Source organism: Typopeltis vanoorti, chromosome 22 (assembly GCF_054136105.1).
Source record: "Typopeltis vanoorti isolate ZY-2024b chromosome 22, IOZ_Tvanoo_1.0, whole genome shotgun sequence".
NCBI classification, from domain to species: Eukaryota; Metazoa; Arthropoda; class Arachnida; order Uropygi; family Thelyphonidae; genus Typopeltis; species Typopeltis vanoorti.
In genome coordinates, this window is record NC_143570.1 from 89,420,588 (window position 1) to 89,437,159 (window position 16,572).

The 16,572-nt window shown below is 31.9% G+C and overlaps 1 protein-coding gene across 4 annotated transcripts in view; it reads right to left on the reverse strand.

The window, feature by feature from the left end:
* Positions 1 to 16,572, reverse strand: part of LOC150094556 (protein Loquacious-like) — a 200,949-nt gene that overhangs the window by 36,935 nt on the left and 147,442 nt on the right. For all 4 annotated transcript variants that reach the window (XM_090411865.1, XM_090411864.1, XM_090411863.1 and 1 more), the window contains exons 6-7: positions 12,633 to 12,897; positions 8,943 to 9,079 (exon numbers count right to left, since the gene is read on the reverse strand). In XM_090411865.1, the coding sequence (XP_090267991.1) occupies positions 8,943 to 9,079; positions 12,633 to 12,897 (402 nt within the window). The remainder of the gene's footprint in view (positions 1 to 8,942; positions 9,080 to 12,632; positions 12,898 to 16,572) is intronic.

Below are 16,572 nucleotides of genomic sequence, written 5' to 3' on the forward strand. Positions count from 1 at the left end.
GCAATCAATAATAATTTTTGGAGCAACTTCATGATAGTCATTTAGGAATAAATCCATTACCAGCTGCAGGATTCCTTAATGAAACTGAATAAGTGTTGTAAGAAAGTTACTATGAACATCAGCAATAAAAAGACAAAGACCGTGAAAATTGCAATGTAATGTTTTCCACTTCTGGATTCAGAAGGAATCTATAGAACATAAAATATTTCAACTATTTAGGAACAATTTTTATTGAAAAAGGCAAACTTAAATATGGTGATAGACAATAGAATAAACAATGCTGGTTAGGAAGTCAACTGGATAGATGTAACATAGAACAACAGAAATCAGTCAAACACTGAACTAGCTATATAAAAGACAGTGTTCAAAAACAGTTTAACCCACTTCTCAGAGGTGGGTTAGAAATAATACCTGTGCGAAGTTTTCAGTATTGAAACCACATTATAATATATTAATAAAAACCAGCAATTAAAACCTGACAAATTTTGTAAGTTGTAAGACTTACATTATCAAGGGTAGTGATAGATAAAAGTTTTACACAACAAAAGCCTATTAACAATTAATTACACATATTAAATGTTTTTGATAACTTCACAACTGTTAAATATAACTGATAAACCAGAATACAAATGGTAAATTCATTACTGTATGCATGCTGAAACATTGCTATCACGTCTGTGGTATCATGTTGTTATGTCCTAGGTCATGGCAATTAAATTTTTGATGAAAGCAGACCACATTTGATGTAAAATTAAGCCTCGATTTTTATTGCATTATGTAGAGATCCTAAGCATTTGCTAGGCTTCTTTAAATTTTTTTGTAAAACAGTTACGATCAATATATGACATTTCTGTTTGTTGCCAAAGTACTTGATGACCAGTAGTGGTTGTTGGAATGCTGGGCCTGATTAATGCTGTTCTTTTTTCGATGTCTTATACATGTTCAAACATGTGGATCTCTCTCTCTACCAACCTTCCTGTCTGGCATACATAACAAATGCCACTAGTGCAATGAATCGCATCGACACCTGATTTTTTCATGGGGGTGATGTGGAAGTTTTGGTGGATATAGGAATCTTGATATTTTTATAAAGGTAAAAATGCCACTTTTACAATGTATCACGGAGCAATGCAGCCGCTTTGTCTACATTCTTGATTTAAAGCAGAGTGATTACATTCTTGAAATCTTAAGTAAGGGAGTTGCAGGAGATGTATTAACAATTTTTCTGATCATCTTGGATTCAAAACCACTAAGTGCGAGGTTCTGTTTCAGGTAGTGCAGTTCTTCATTCCTTTTAGATGATGTGTTTGATATATTGTATGCTCTGTCTCGTAAAGTTTTAATTATGCCTATCTTTTAAAAATCTTCCTGTTGTGGTAGGTCTTGTTTTCTGTATACAGAAAAGGAAACCTTTTTTTCCCCTTCGTGTACATCGACATGGATATCAAGGAACGGTAATTTTTTGTGCTGTTCTAGTTCAAGAGTGAATTTTATATTGGAATGCAAGTTGTTCAGATAATCTTTGAAAGCAATCAGATCTTGCCACCGTTCCTGACCAAATGATGAAAATATCATCAGCATAATGTAACCAAATGTTTTATTGTGATAGTTTTTTAATGCATTAGTTTCAAAATATTCCATAAACAGGTTGGCTGGCAGAAGAAAGGGGAGAACCCATGGCAAGTCCTTTTTGTTCCCAATATTTGTCTTAAAATATGAAAAAGGTGTTTTCCATGCAGTGTTTGAATAGTCCTATAGTGGCTGGTGGGAAAAGAAAATGAAAAAACCAGGCATCTATGAGATTCATTGCTCTTGTAGCATTTGTTAGGCCAGACAGGAAGGTTGGGAGAGATCCACATATCTGAACACGTAAAAGATGTCGAAAAATGAAGGGAGAATAAATCAGGCTTGGCATTCCACACAACCATTACTGGCCATCAAGTATTTTGGAAACAAACAAAAATGGCATATATTGATCATAACTGTTTTACAAGAAAATTTAAAGAAGCTTCGCAAATGCTTAGGATTCATACACAATGCAATACAAATTAATTTTACATTAAGTATGGTCTGCTTTCATCAAAAATTTAACTGCCATGGACCTAGGAGATAACATGCATGATAGCAACAACTAGCAATGTTCCAACATGCATACAGTAACGAATTTGCCATTTATATTCTGGTTTATCAATTATATTTAAGTTGGGAAGTTACCAAAACATCTAATATGTGTAATTAATTGTTAATAGGCTTTTGTTGTGTAAACCTTTTATGTACTAGTTTCCCTGATGATGGAAGTCTTATGACTTACGAAACTTGTCAGGTTTTAATTGCTTATTTTTATTAAACTCTTTCTTTATATTATAATGTGGTCTCAATACCAAAAACTTCCCACAAATAATAGACTAATTTGGAGGAACACTGTTAACAGGAAATTAGTAGTAATTTAAACTTATTAGTTACCACTATCAGAGATCTTGTATCTTTTCTCAGGGGCTCAGATTAGTGAGTACAGGCATGGCAAACCCGAGATATCCAAGCTAGACCTGATCTTACTTCGTACAACATACACTTGGTATATCATATCTGGAGACTGGTCTTCTACTCTTCTTTCCCTCTACTCTCTCTCTCTCACTTCTTACTCCCCCCCCCCCCCTCCCCAGAAATCCAAACTGGACAGGAAACATGGGAAACAACCACAAACTGGAAAAAGTTAAGAAAATTTGGAAAAAGAAAAATGTGGTGAAATATGCTACATGGAACATTAGAAGCATAGCACATAAAGAAGAAGAATTAGATAAAATTTTAAATGACGAAAATATAGAAATTGCAGTTCCTACAGAAACAAAAAAGAAACCTAAAGGAACAGCTAACTACAATATCATACATAGTGGAGTGGACAAACAAATACATGCAAAAACTGTTGTAATGATTTGGATCCATAAATCAATTAAAGCAAAAATAACTCATTATACATACTGGAATGAAAGAATATTAGAAGTGCGATTAAAATTAAATAAAGAAAATTTAACAGTTGTTGGAGTGTATGCCCTAGAAGAAGGAAACGAAGAAGAAAGTGATTACTTTTACAAAGAGTTACAAGGAATATATGAAAAATTAAATAAAACAGACCATATAATTATAGCTGGAGATCTTAATGCCAGAATAGGAATGAAAAAAATTAAAAATAATATACAAAAATTTGGAGAACCAACAGTAAACAAAAATGGAAAGCGACTCATTGATTATACAATATATAATAATTTACATAAAAATATGCATGGTGTGCAAGAGGACAAAAATCAATAATAGACTACTTTATAGCAAATGAAAAAGCAGCAAACCTCATCCTAAACGTTAAAGTTAGAAGAGAGCTAGAAATTGATACAGATCACTATTTCGTACAGGCAAAACTAAGATTTCCACCAAACTGTCTACAAAAAAAAAAAAAAAAAAAAAAAAAAAAAAAAAAAAAACTAGAGAAACAAAATCTAATTACAAAGTAAGGCTACTAAATAATTCAAGTATAAGAAATTTATGCCAAACAGAGGATTAATAACTACTTGGAAAAAATACAAGAAAATGAAGACATTGAGAAAGAATAGAATAATATAAAAGAAATTATTGCATCAGCAGCATATGAAAGTCTAGGAACACACAAAAAATATAATAAAAATAAAAAATTACATATATGGGACAATGAAATAAAAACAATAATTAAAAATAAAAAGCTGGCTTTTAAAAGATGGTTAAGTAGCAAAAAACAAGCAGATGAAACTGAAGATAAAAAAAGAGAAGCAATAGCAAAAGAAACCAGAAAGAGACACAGAGAAAGCTGGGAAAAATTTGTATCATATCAAGAAAATGACATATACAAAATAAGACCCAGTGCATACAAAATACTAAAGCACATTAATGCAGATTTAAAAGAAACTGCAAATATAAATTGTTAAATAGATGTAAAAGAATTCTTGAATTACACCAGAAACTTACAAAATACCTTAAATGATATGATAACAATGAAAGAATTAAAGGACAACCTACATAAAATAAAAAATGGCAAATCAGCAGGAGAAGATGGGATAAACTCCGAACTGTATAAATTTGCTGGAATAAAATTTCATCAAAGATTACTAAAATTTTTAAATAAAATATATACAAATGGACACATACCAATAGAATGGAATACAAGCATAGTAATATCTATATTTAAAAAAGGGGATAAAACAAAAACTGCTAACTACAGAGGTATTAGTTTACTCAATACATGTTACAAAATATATAGCAGAATACTTAATGAAAAACTAAAAATATACAATGAAAAAATATTATTAGAATGTCAAAATGGATTTAGAAAAAGGACGCTGTACAATGGATGCAGCTTTCTGTTTAAAACTACTTACAGAAAAAAGAAAGAATTTAATTTGGAAACTCATCATTTGTTTATAGATTACAAAAAAAGCATATCACAAAGTAAAGAGATATATACTGTTTGTTATATTACAAAGAATAAATATACCTAATATTTTACTATGCAATATTGAATATATATAAAGATAATGAAATAAAAATAAATGAAAAGTTGTCTGAAAAAAATCTATAAACCAAGGAGTAAGACAGGGATGTCCTCTGTCTCAAACAAATTTACATTAATGAAATATTAATACAGTTGAAAACCATAAACAATCAAGGTATATAGAAATTTCCCAGAATAACAAAATAAATACGCTATTATTTGCAGATGATCAGGTAATAATATCAGATAAGGAAGACAATTTACAAAGAGCAATATATAATTTAAACATTATAGTAGAACAGTTTGGAATGAAAATTTCCATAGATAAAACTAAAACAATGGCATTTTGTGGACAAACTACAGTTAGAAGCAAAATAGTTATTAATAATAAAATAATAGAACAGATAAATACTTTCAATTATCTCATCATCAAATTCCTAACATGTACCCTCAAGGGGTGTACAGGATATGATAGTACTACATGAAAAAATTACATAATTACTAACTTCCTATCTACAATTTTCCTCCAAATCAGTCTATTACTTATCAAGACTCCAATATTATCATTATCAGATCTTATATTTCTATCGTCTAAGGCACGTTGTACCGTATCAATCCACCTATATCTGGGTTGTTTTCCTGCCAACCTGGCAGAGAACACTTGTTTTGCTAATCTTTCCTCGCTCATTCTGTTTAAGTGACCATACCACCTGAGATTAGCTCTGCTAACGCATTCCTGGATGCTGACAATGTCAAGTTCTTTCCTAATATCCTCGTTTTTAATATGATATTGCCATTGATGCCATCTGTTCACGCCTCTAATTTTTCTCAGGACTTTCATATCTGCGGCCTCTAGTCTTTGATCAAGTGTTTTACTTCTGACCCAGATCCATAAGTTAAAACTGGTTTGAATACTGTCTTGTATACAGCTAATTTAGTGTTCCGACTAATTTCTCACTTATTCCATATGAATTTATTCAATTGACTTCCTACTATACCAGCTTTGTTGATTCTGTTGTCTATTTCCATATTTAATTTACCATCTTCACTAAAAATCGTGCCTAAACAGCTGAAATGTTTTACTTGTTCCACAGGTTCCCCGATCACAACACAGTTGACACTTTCAACTATTCTACCTATTTTCATTGTCTTTGTCTTTTTAATGCTGGCCTTCAATACCATATCTATTACAACAGTTATTCAATTTAGTCAGGGAATCTTGCAGACTTGTAGCAGATTTATTTAGAAGTATAACATCGTCCACATAAAGCAAAGAGCTGACATTAACATCTCCAATTCTGATATCATGTTTAATACCACTTTCCTTCATAATGTGATCCATATAGATAATGAATAACAGAGGGGATAATGTACATCCTTGTCTCACACCAGATTTAACATTAAACCATCTTCCTGTACATCCTTCAATTCTAGCTGCTGACTTACGACTCAAATACAGACTAAGTATTGCTTAATATAATGCCCCATTGATACCATATAACTGTAGCATACTGAATAGCTTCTCTCTTGGCACCTTGTTATATGCCTTTTCCAGATTGACAAAACTTAAATATAGATCTTTGTCATATTCCCATGCTTTCTCAACTATTTGTCGTAAAGTGAAGATCTGATCCCGACAGCCTCTATTTGGCCTGAATCCAACTTGTTCTCCACCAAGCTTTTCTTCCACAATTCTTCTCAACCGTTTCTCAAGTATTCTTGCATAGATCTTGCCAGGAATATTCAGTAGGGAAATACCTCTGTAATTCTCACATTCAGTTTTATTTCCCTTTTTATATATGGGTACTATGAGAGCTCTACTCCAATCATCGGGAATTCATCCCTCTGTCCAGGCTTTCTGAACTAAGCAGTGCAGCCACTGCAAGACTTTTATACCACCATACTTCTGCATTTCCAATCGAATATCATCTACTCCTGCTGCCTTTCCACTTTTCAAGCCTTTGATGGTTTTTCTACATCAAGTATGGATATGAATTCCTGACTGTATGCCTGTTGAGTGTTTTTTTACTGCTGTGCTCTCACTGCTTGTTTCATTTAGCAATTTTTTGAAGTAATTACTCCATACTTCAAGGATATCTTTTTCTCCTGTTTTCATGCCACCTTTATCATCTCTAACTCCTCTTACAGCACTCTTTCCTCCATTTCTAAGCTTCTTCAACAACCTCCAGAATATCTTACTACCTTCTTGATATTTATTTTGTATGTTCTTGCCAAAGTCCTCCCATGACTTTAGTTTAGCTAGTTTTACAGTGTTTTGTTTTCTTACATTTGTCTCTGTATTCTCTAAGAGCAAAAGCTGACTTATTTGCCAGGCACTTTTGATATGATTTCTTCTTTTCCTTCACTGCCTCTTTAACTTCCTGTGTCCACCATGGTGTCCTGATTTTTCTATCCTTGCAGACAACCTTACCACATGCTTCTCTGGCTGAATCAATCAGGGTTTTCTTCAAGGCTTGCCACTGAATCTCCAAGGTTTGGTTCCTGTTCTCAAACTCTTTCATTTTTTCTTCAATATGAAAAAATAATCTTTGTATATGTTAGTTTACAGTTGACATCTGAGAGCTGCTCAACTTTTATTCCCTTTAAAACTTTCTTACAAGTTATTCTTTTCAATATGAAATTCAATTTTATCCTGCTCAAGATTAAATAGTGATCACTTCCAATTTCAAATCCTCTGTACACTCTGGTGTCCTGCACCAGGGAGAAAACATCACTATCAACAATAACATAGTCAATGAGACTTTTCTTATTCCTTGCCTCTTCTCTCCATGTGAATTTTTGCACATTTTTATGTTGGAACATGGTGTTAGTAATAACCAGTCCATGTCCTGAGCAGAAATCCAACAGGTATTTGCCGTTATTATTAGCTTTGCTCTTTTCTCCAAATTTTCCCAAAATATTTTTGTATGTCTGACAATCATTTCCTACTCTGCTATTCAGATCCCCAACAAGGACCAACTTTTCCTTTTTCATTGTGTCAGTTGCTTTTTCTAAAGCCTCAAAAAATTGCTCCACTTCTATCTTAGTAGAACCTTCTGTGGGACCATAGGCACAAATAAGTCTCACTGTCCAGTTCCCCATTCTCATATTTGCCCACATCACTCTGCTTGAGACAGTCTGCCATTCAAGAAGATTAGCCTCATATTTTGTGTTGAATACTATGGCTACTCCTTCTTTTGCTTGATTGTCATTGCCTGAATATAATATTTTGTATTTATTGCTCAGAAAGATCTCACCAGTATTTGTCTTTTTTGTTTCAGTCACCCCTATTATGTCGATCTGGTACTTATGTAATTCCTCAGCTAGCTCCATTTCTTTGCCATTCAGGCTTCTTATGTTGATAGTACCGATCTTTAACTCTGGTGATGTTGAGTTGAGGTGTGTTTTCAGATTTGTTCCAGTAGCTGACTTTTTGCTGTTCGCCCTGGTTCCCTGGTGAAAACAATGGGGGCCTTGTTTAACTGGGCAGCGCCCCAGCCGGCATGAAATTTTGTCATGTTGTACTATTATTTTGTATTTTGGTTTAACCAATAGGAATACAATTTGGTCGGCTAAATCCCAAATTGCCAGCCCATCCTCGTTCGTTCAGTATAGGTAGATACTCAACAGGGTGCACCACGAGAAGGTGAGGATTGGACATTAGGTCAGAAGCCCTGGTCGGTTCTCCGCATTCCTTTAAAGGCTATGTGGAGGTCTCCTCTCAGTTATACAGCTTTGACCCTATCTTGGATGTGAAACATCATATGAAGGAGACAAAGACATAAAATTACACTTCAAAATTTTTACAGATTATAGGCTTGATAAATAGAACACTCAACCCAAATATAGTATAAAAAGAAACACGCTTGAAAATATACCATACTTTAGCAGTGCCCACATTATTATATGGCAGTGAAATTTAGGCAATAAACAAACAAGATAAACAAAGAATAAAAACACATGAAATGAGATTTATGAAAAGAACTTCAAAATACACATTATTAGATTAAAAAAAAACGAACACATTTTAAAAGAACTAAAAACAAAATCAATAGAAGAAAAACTAAACAGTTATAAACAAAAATGGATTGAACACTTAAACCAAATAGTCAACACCTGACATTCTAAACAAATACTAAAATATAAGCCAATTGGAAAGAGAAGGCAGGATGGACCTCAAAAAAGGATATTGGATGGATATTGAATCCAGAACAGACCAATATGGTCTATACCTGTAATTAGTGTTAATATGAGAGTATCTTGTACACCTATTGAGGTTATGTATCAAGAAATGATGAATCAACACAAACTCAAGTAACAATTTTTACAGTAGAAACCAAGACCTATGCTATATACATTAGAAAATAACTACTTAATACAGCTATCTAAAACTTATGCAACTTGAAAAATCAATTTATGCTCTTACTTATTTTTTAGTCATTATTTTTAAATACTGCAAAGCATTAAATGCTGCATCATTTTTAGCTTCTTCTCTTGTTAATCCTGTTCCAAAACAGACAGCAATGGGTAAAGCAGAAAGTTGCACTAGACACTGGTATTTTCCTTTAAAAATAAAGTAATTTATTATATTAAAAATAATTTACATGAAAAACAGCTTATACAATTCAATACAACAATTTATATAGCAATATCTTGATTATCCATATCCTCTACCTCAAAAATCAAGAACTCAGTTCTAGTGTCTATTGGATTTACAATGGTATTTCTAAGTCAACCTCTCTATGGGCCATGTAAAAGAGTGTCAGATTAGGACTAAATAAATCAAGAGATTATTATATTATATAGCTATTGCACCCCTTGAAGGTATGTCAGGAATTTGATGATGATATATTTTTGGATTATATACGCTATTATCAGAAGATAAAATATGCTATAACCTCATTATTTGCAGGGTTACATTCCTAAATAATTCTGATAGTCAAATAACGGACTAAAGAGTTCCTCAACTTTGCAAGTTATTTTTGCCCTCTTATAGCTGCAGCATGAATTTGTCTACAGCCAAATTAATTCAGGAACATAACTCATGTGAATGTCAGTGTCCTAATTTCAGAATGTACTAGTCTTGACATCCATAATACAGTACTGTGTAAAAGTTAAATCCTACCACTAGATAGAGCACAACTAATTAAGAAGGTTCTGTTCTTTTCTTCTGGAGATCTTTATAAATTTTTCCCCAGAGTTCATAAACCTCATGCTTCCCTCTAATAAATGATTCTTCTTGAATAAACAGGTGCTTATCTACATGTGATAGATTCAAATAAATTTTCATCTTATCACATGTAGATAACTGTGAGCCAAGGCCACACTTTATTCTCCCTTTATCCCCCACTCTGCTTCACTTTTTTTTTTTTTTTTTTTTAAACTAATGATAATATCACCAGTTGAATCGCATGTGATTCAACTGGGGGGGGGGGGAAGATACCTAACATGGTGCTTTTTCAAGTTACTTCAAGCCTCCAATAAGTAAGTGGTGATCTTATGCAAAGCAATGAAAATCATCTACTACCTAAAGGGTTTCCAAACATCCACAGCACTTAGAGATTTCAAATCCAATGCTTGTTTCATTGCAAAGTGAATATACCACTACTCAATTAACTAGGCAGAGTGCAATTTGATTGCCCTCCTCATATTACTGCCTTTGAAATTTTTTTTCCATTCTTACTAGAATCATTACTTCATTTGCATTTACCATACATGAAAAATATAGTAAACAGCATAAGCTGTAGACATGTACTACTCAATGCAAACATGTAGCTTACAGTTGTATGTGAAAAAAGAAAATGGCAAATATATCTTTGTGAAACTCCAATTATTTGTTTACAAAATATGTAATAAAACAGCTCATTCATCGCTCTTCTAAAAAGGGTCACAAAAATTAAGTGCAAATAAATAAGCAAACAGTGAAGTTCTAATATACAGATGAATTTCACTGATGTACTTGTATATGGGTTTCTTCATTCTTCTTCATACAGTAGGTGCAAATGCTATAATGAAAATATTGACTGTTATAAGAGTAGCTTTAAGGTACAATTTGGAATGTGTAAGAATTCTATTAAGATTAATTTTCTTTGTGTTTCTGTCTGTCTATATACATATTATTCCTCTGTTCTGCTAAGCAAATTTTAATGAAATTCAATATTTAGAATCATTACCAAAATTTATCAAGTCCTCTAAATTACTGTATTTAATCAGACCATTGTAAAAGAAGAATTTGGTAAGGTTTCAAAATCATATCAAAATTCCAGCTGTGTATGTTGACATAGCATATAAGATACTATAATTGTTACTACAGAATAATTTTGCATTATTATGGACTACCTATTGACAACTTTCCTTCAAATTAGTTTTTGTGAAGAGATTCCCATATCTTGCTCTTTTATCTTCCCGTCTCAAACACTTTTTGCTAGCCTTTCTCTCTCATTCTGTTTAACAGATGATATTAATAGCATACAATTAAGGAGACATTTGACACTGTTAGCATTCAGGAATGCATGAGAAGAGCTCTCCTTAGGATGGTATATCACTTAAACAGAATCATTCCCTAACTTTTTCAAAGAATTTTCATATTTATTATCTTTAATCTTTGATCAATTGCTTTATTTCTGATAAAACAAAATATGGAGCTGAGAGCTGATCCAACTCTCAGCTCCATATGTTAAAATTGGTTGGAACATTGTCTTCTTTTCACAGTGTTTTTGCTAATCTCTCTTTCTCTTAATCCATACAAATTCATCAACTGACTCTCCACAATACCCAGCTTTACTTATTATACTACTATTCCTATGTTCCTGCTCTATATTCACAGTTTCCTTTTACTGCTGCTTTTACTTTCCACACCAAACATATTATAGCAGTTATGCAATTTAGTTAAGGACCTGAAAACCTGTACTAGATTGTTGTCCAATTATTTCATTAAGCTTTAGTCTACTAGTTGCATGTGCATTACAACACACTTCTTAAGCAACAAACAAGTTAAGAGTGATAAAGAACATTTGAAACAGAAAAACAATGCTGCATAATTCACATTTGTATTATAATGGCTAGTGGTGTGAATAAAGTATTTGAAATCAGCTTGCACCAGTTGTTTGATGAACGATGACCAAACCTGATGTAGAACCTTGTGAAAGGTTTCTTTTTTAACATTTCCTATGACTGAATGTTTTGACAGAGAAACTGTAATCAATGTAGGCCATTTCTACATGCTATCATAGAACAGTATGGCACAAAAAAACAGCAATGAATCACTTCTCAACAATCTAATTGAGTAGTTTGTGCTTTATCACCAATGTAATTTGTGCTCTGAAGATGCTGGGTAGAACTATTATTAAGTTCAGTAAATTAATTATTTACTTCTGGTGACATTTTATACCATGAAACACTTATGAGTAATCACACCTGTCTACCACTGGACTGAAGATCCAGTGGTAGACAGGTGTGATTACTCATAAGGATTAGTAGGATTAGTCTAATGGATATGTGGCAATCTCATTAAACCAAATCCATTGAATCTGTGCAGTTTTTCAAACAGAAGCAGATTCCAAGTTTCTTTGATATATTTCTTTGCAAAAAAAAAAAAAAACCCAATTTTAATTAATTGGTGTAATGAGACTGCCACAACATATCCATTAGACTAATCAAAACATAGATCTTCAACCCAATGACCAAGATCACTTAATTATACTTATTCATAATAATTCTTCCAGCATTTTTATCTCTTAGGTTTGTGCAGTGTTCCTTAAAGATGGCAATATGTCTGACAAAATATTGCAAATAATTAAAAGCACGGTAATTTTATCCAATGTTCTCTTCCCTCCACCAAATATCATTATGGTTAGTTTAGCAGTGCTTTTGTCATCAAATTCTTGATATGTACACTTCAGAGATATCAAGAATTTGTTGATAGTGGTGTTTTCCCTATATTATTTTAATGATGTCTATCAAGTAGTAATCTCTTGAAGACATTTCCTAGCAGATCAGACATTGATGCATATATTAAATGGCTTGCAACAACAAACTGCATACTTTATCCATAAAAATAAATATACCTTCATATTTTCAAATTTCAACCAGAAGATCAAAATAAATTTGCATATACCACTAGTGCCTTTCTTTTCTAAAGGTATGTAAGTCACTTCAATCATCTGTTCCTCAGCAACATCCTGAAGCATATCAGTACATACAGTGGTGCTTTCATTGTCCTCCCAGTCTTGTAAAGCTGTCAACTTGGGAGAATCAGATGACTTGAGACCTTTTAAAAATTTCATTAACTGTTGGCTGAATGCAGTAACAACCAGAGATACCTTCACATCTTTGATATCATCAGACATTCCAGGAAATGGAGGAAGGGTACCAAGATTGTCCTAAACAAGATAAAAGATAATTATCAGATAATTCAAAGATAATTCCAGAAAGAAAAATAATCTGAAATTATAATTTTTGTTGAATGCTGTTTCTAAACTTTAGCCCCCTTCCAAATCTTCATTACAGTTTAAGTGAATATAATTTCTGTGAATTTGAATGCTGGTATGACTACTGAAAAGTCTCAATGAAAACCCTATATGACTTTGGCATCTTATGCCTCACTATTCTAAACAAATAAAAGAATGTTAAATGCATTTGTTAGAAGATGAGATTAAAATATGCAATATTGCTGCATATTTCATCATGCCATTAACAACAACTATAATTATATGATAAAAGGACTAGAAATATAAAAATATATTGTATACATTTAGTCTAGTATCTATTTCAAATTACAACTACACTGAATATACTATAACGCATTTCTTGCTTTCATTAGTTCTGAGACACAGCTACAAATACAAGTTAATCTGGTTAAGTATTCTCCTGAGTGTGAAGGATTATCACACCTCTTAATGGAGATAATTGATAGCTAGCACTTCTTATCCATGTTTTTTCAACCCTACTTTTGATAGATGTGTAATCATGTTGTGACAGGGAGGTTAAATAGTTGGTTTTCTTAAGGTTCAAGTCAATGGACAGGCTCAACTGATTTCTTTATAGTCTTTCCAACAAGCAACAATTTTTGTGTACAACTTTAGTTTTATTCCATTGAATTCTATGATTAGAAGATATATAGCTAGACAGACCTGACATAACTCTCAGAGAAGAATATGATCTCTATGTTCTTCTAAACAAAGCTTGAGTAAAAGCAGACTGACCAATTTGTCTATAAGAGGCAGCATGAGCATGGAATTCTACAAACTCCAGGATAGGTAAGTGGAGAAATGAAGGTTAATTTGGCAAAAGTCTTGCAAGTCTTTCACACACTCCTTTGACACATCAAATGGAAATTCTAAAAGACTCTTCTAGAGAAGGATTTGGATGAAGGTCATAATTAATGCTTTGTTGATTAGCTTGGTGTTGTAGTTGTAGCAATTGGACATGAATGTATCTCTGATAAGGGACCATTGTTCAAAAGAGAATCAAATTAAAGATGCCAAGAAATTGTATTCTTGTTTAATCCTTTATCAAAGTGTAAGCAAAGTTTGCTCATAAAGTATCTTCACAACTCTCATTAATTGCTTTAGTATCCCATAATGCAAAGCACACCTTTTCGGTGGGTATAATAGTATGCATTATGGAAGCATACTTCCTATATAAGGTTCAAGTCAATTAAATAAATAAATTTAATTTTTAATAAATTTTTTAAATAATTTTTATAATTTTATTTATAATTAATAATTTTAATAATTTTTTTATAAATTTTAATAATTTTTTTATAAATTTTAATAAATAAATTAAATTTTATTTTAAAATAAATTTTAAACCAAAGTGACTAAAAACACATAGAATTGAAAATTCTTACCAGCCAAGTTACAAAATTTCTTCATTACAGAATCCTCAAGTTAGACTACAATATCAGAAATGCACAAACTTAAAAACAGAAACCACACATGAATCAAGTGACATAGAAGATGAATGGGAAAATTTGAAACAAATTTTTACAAAAGCAGCAACAGAAACCTTAGGAATAAAGCACAAATGGATTAGAAAAAGAGGACTACGAGACTGGAACAAAGAAATAGAAAATATAATAAAAACAAAAAAGGACAGTTACCAGAAATGGCTAAATTCCAAAACAATAAAAGCAGAAATAGAGTATAAAAGAAATAGTGCAATTGCAAAACGAGAAGTAAGGAAAAAACATAGAGAAAGATGGAACAATTTCGTAACAGAACTAGAAAAGGATTTATTTAAGCCACAACCCAAAACCTATAAAGTAATAAAATACATGAATAAAGAAATAAAAGAAAATATAAAAATACAAACAATAGATTTAGAAAAATAGGTGACCTATTTCCAAAATCTCTGGACAGATGAGAACAATGAATTAAAATTTTATAAGACAAAGAATGACCTAATAGAAAATATCACAATGTTAGAACTGAAAAATATAATAAAGAAGATGAAAAATAGGAAAACGCCAGGAGAAGACAATATAAATATAGAACTATACAAAAATGCAGGTGAAAAATTTAATGAAAGACTTTTGAAATTTTTTAATATGGTTTGGATGTCCGGAAAAACCCCTAACTCTTGGAAAAAAGCACTGGTCATCCCAATCTATAAAAAAGGAAATAAAGACAATTGCAATAATTATAGGGGAATTAGCCTGCTGAATACAGGATATAAAATATATGCAGGAATATTAAAAGAGAAACTAAGCAGCATTGTAGAAAACAAATTACTAGAAGAACAAAATGGCTTCCGAAAAGGCCGATCCTGCATAGATCCAATTTTTACTTTAAAATTATTAATAGAAAAGATAAGAGAATTTCAAAAAGAAACATATGTGGCGTTTATTGATTATGAAAAAGCTTTTGACAAAATTAGTAGACAAAAATTGTTTAAAATATTAACCAATTTAAACATACCAAACCAACTTTTACAATCTATTCAAGAAATATATACAGGAAATAAAATAGCAGTTAAATTAGAACACACCTCAGAATGGAAAGATATATCAAGAGGAGTACGACAAGGATGTACCCTCTCACCTCTGCTTTTCAATATATATATAAATGAAATATTAACAATCTGGAAACAGCATAACCCATTTGGTATACAAATGACCCCGCAAATGAAGATAGATACACTACTATTTGCAAATGATCAAATAGTATTAGCTACATCAGAAGATGACTTACAAAGATCATTAAAATCATTAAATGATATCTCAAAGCAATATAATATGACAATATCAAAAGAAAAAACAAAAATAATGGCATTCAAAGGAGAAAACCCAATAAAAAGTAAAATAGTGATAGATAATAAAATACTAGAACAAGTAAACACTTTCAGATACTTGGGATGTGATCTATCAAACGAAGAAGAAAAAGACATAGACACTAAAATATTAAACTTTGTCAAAGTAAATGGCATAATAAATAATATATTTAAGCCATCCCTGGTACAAAAACACACTAGAATCAGACTATATAATGTCTTGTCAAAACCAACTCTACTATACGGAAGCGAAACATGGACACCATGAAAAGGAAAGATGAAAAACGAATTCAAACAGCAGAAATGAAGTTCCTCAGAAAAACAGCTGGATATACCAAGTGGGACCACGAAACAAATGAAGAAATCTTACAATCCCTAAAAATAAAACCAATTAATTACTACATAAGACAGTATATATAAAAATGGCTAGAACATTTAAATCGAATGGACAACAGCAGACTACCAAAAATATTATACAGATACAAAATAAGTGGAAAAAGAAGAATCGGACGACCAAGAAAGAGATGGCATGAGACCGGAACAGGCCATATGGCTTATATTCCATGTTAGGAAGAAGAAGAAGAAGATATTAAAGTTTATTTTAATTTATATACCAGTATACGTCGTGAATTCCTTAAGTTATTTAATAATCTTCTATGAGAAGTATGCATTATGGGAAGGCCACTGCTCAGAAAATATACCAAAATTGAAGGAATGCACGAGTCACATATTTTTCCATATACAAGTAGCAATAAGGTGCAACATGTTATTATTAAAATACTCTG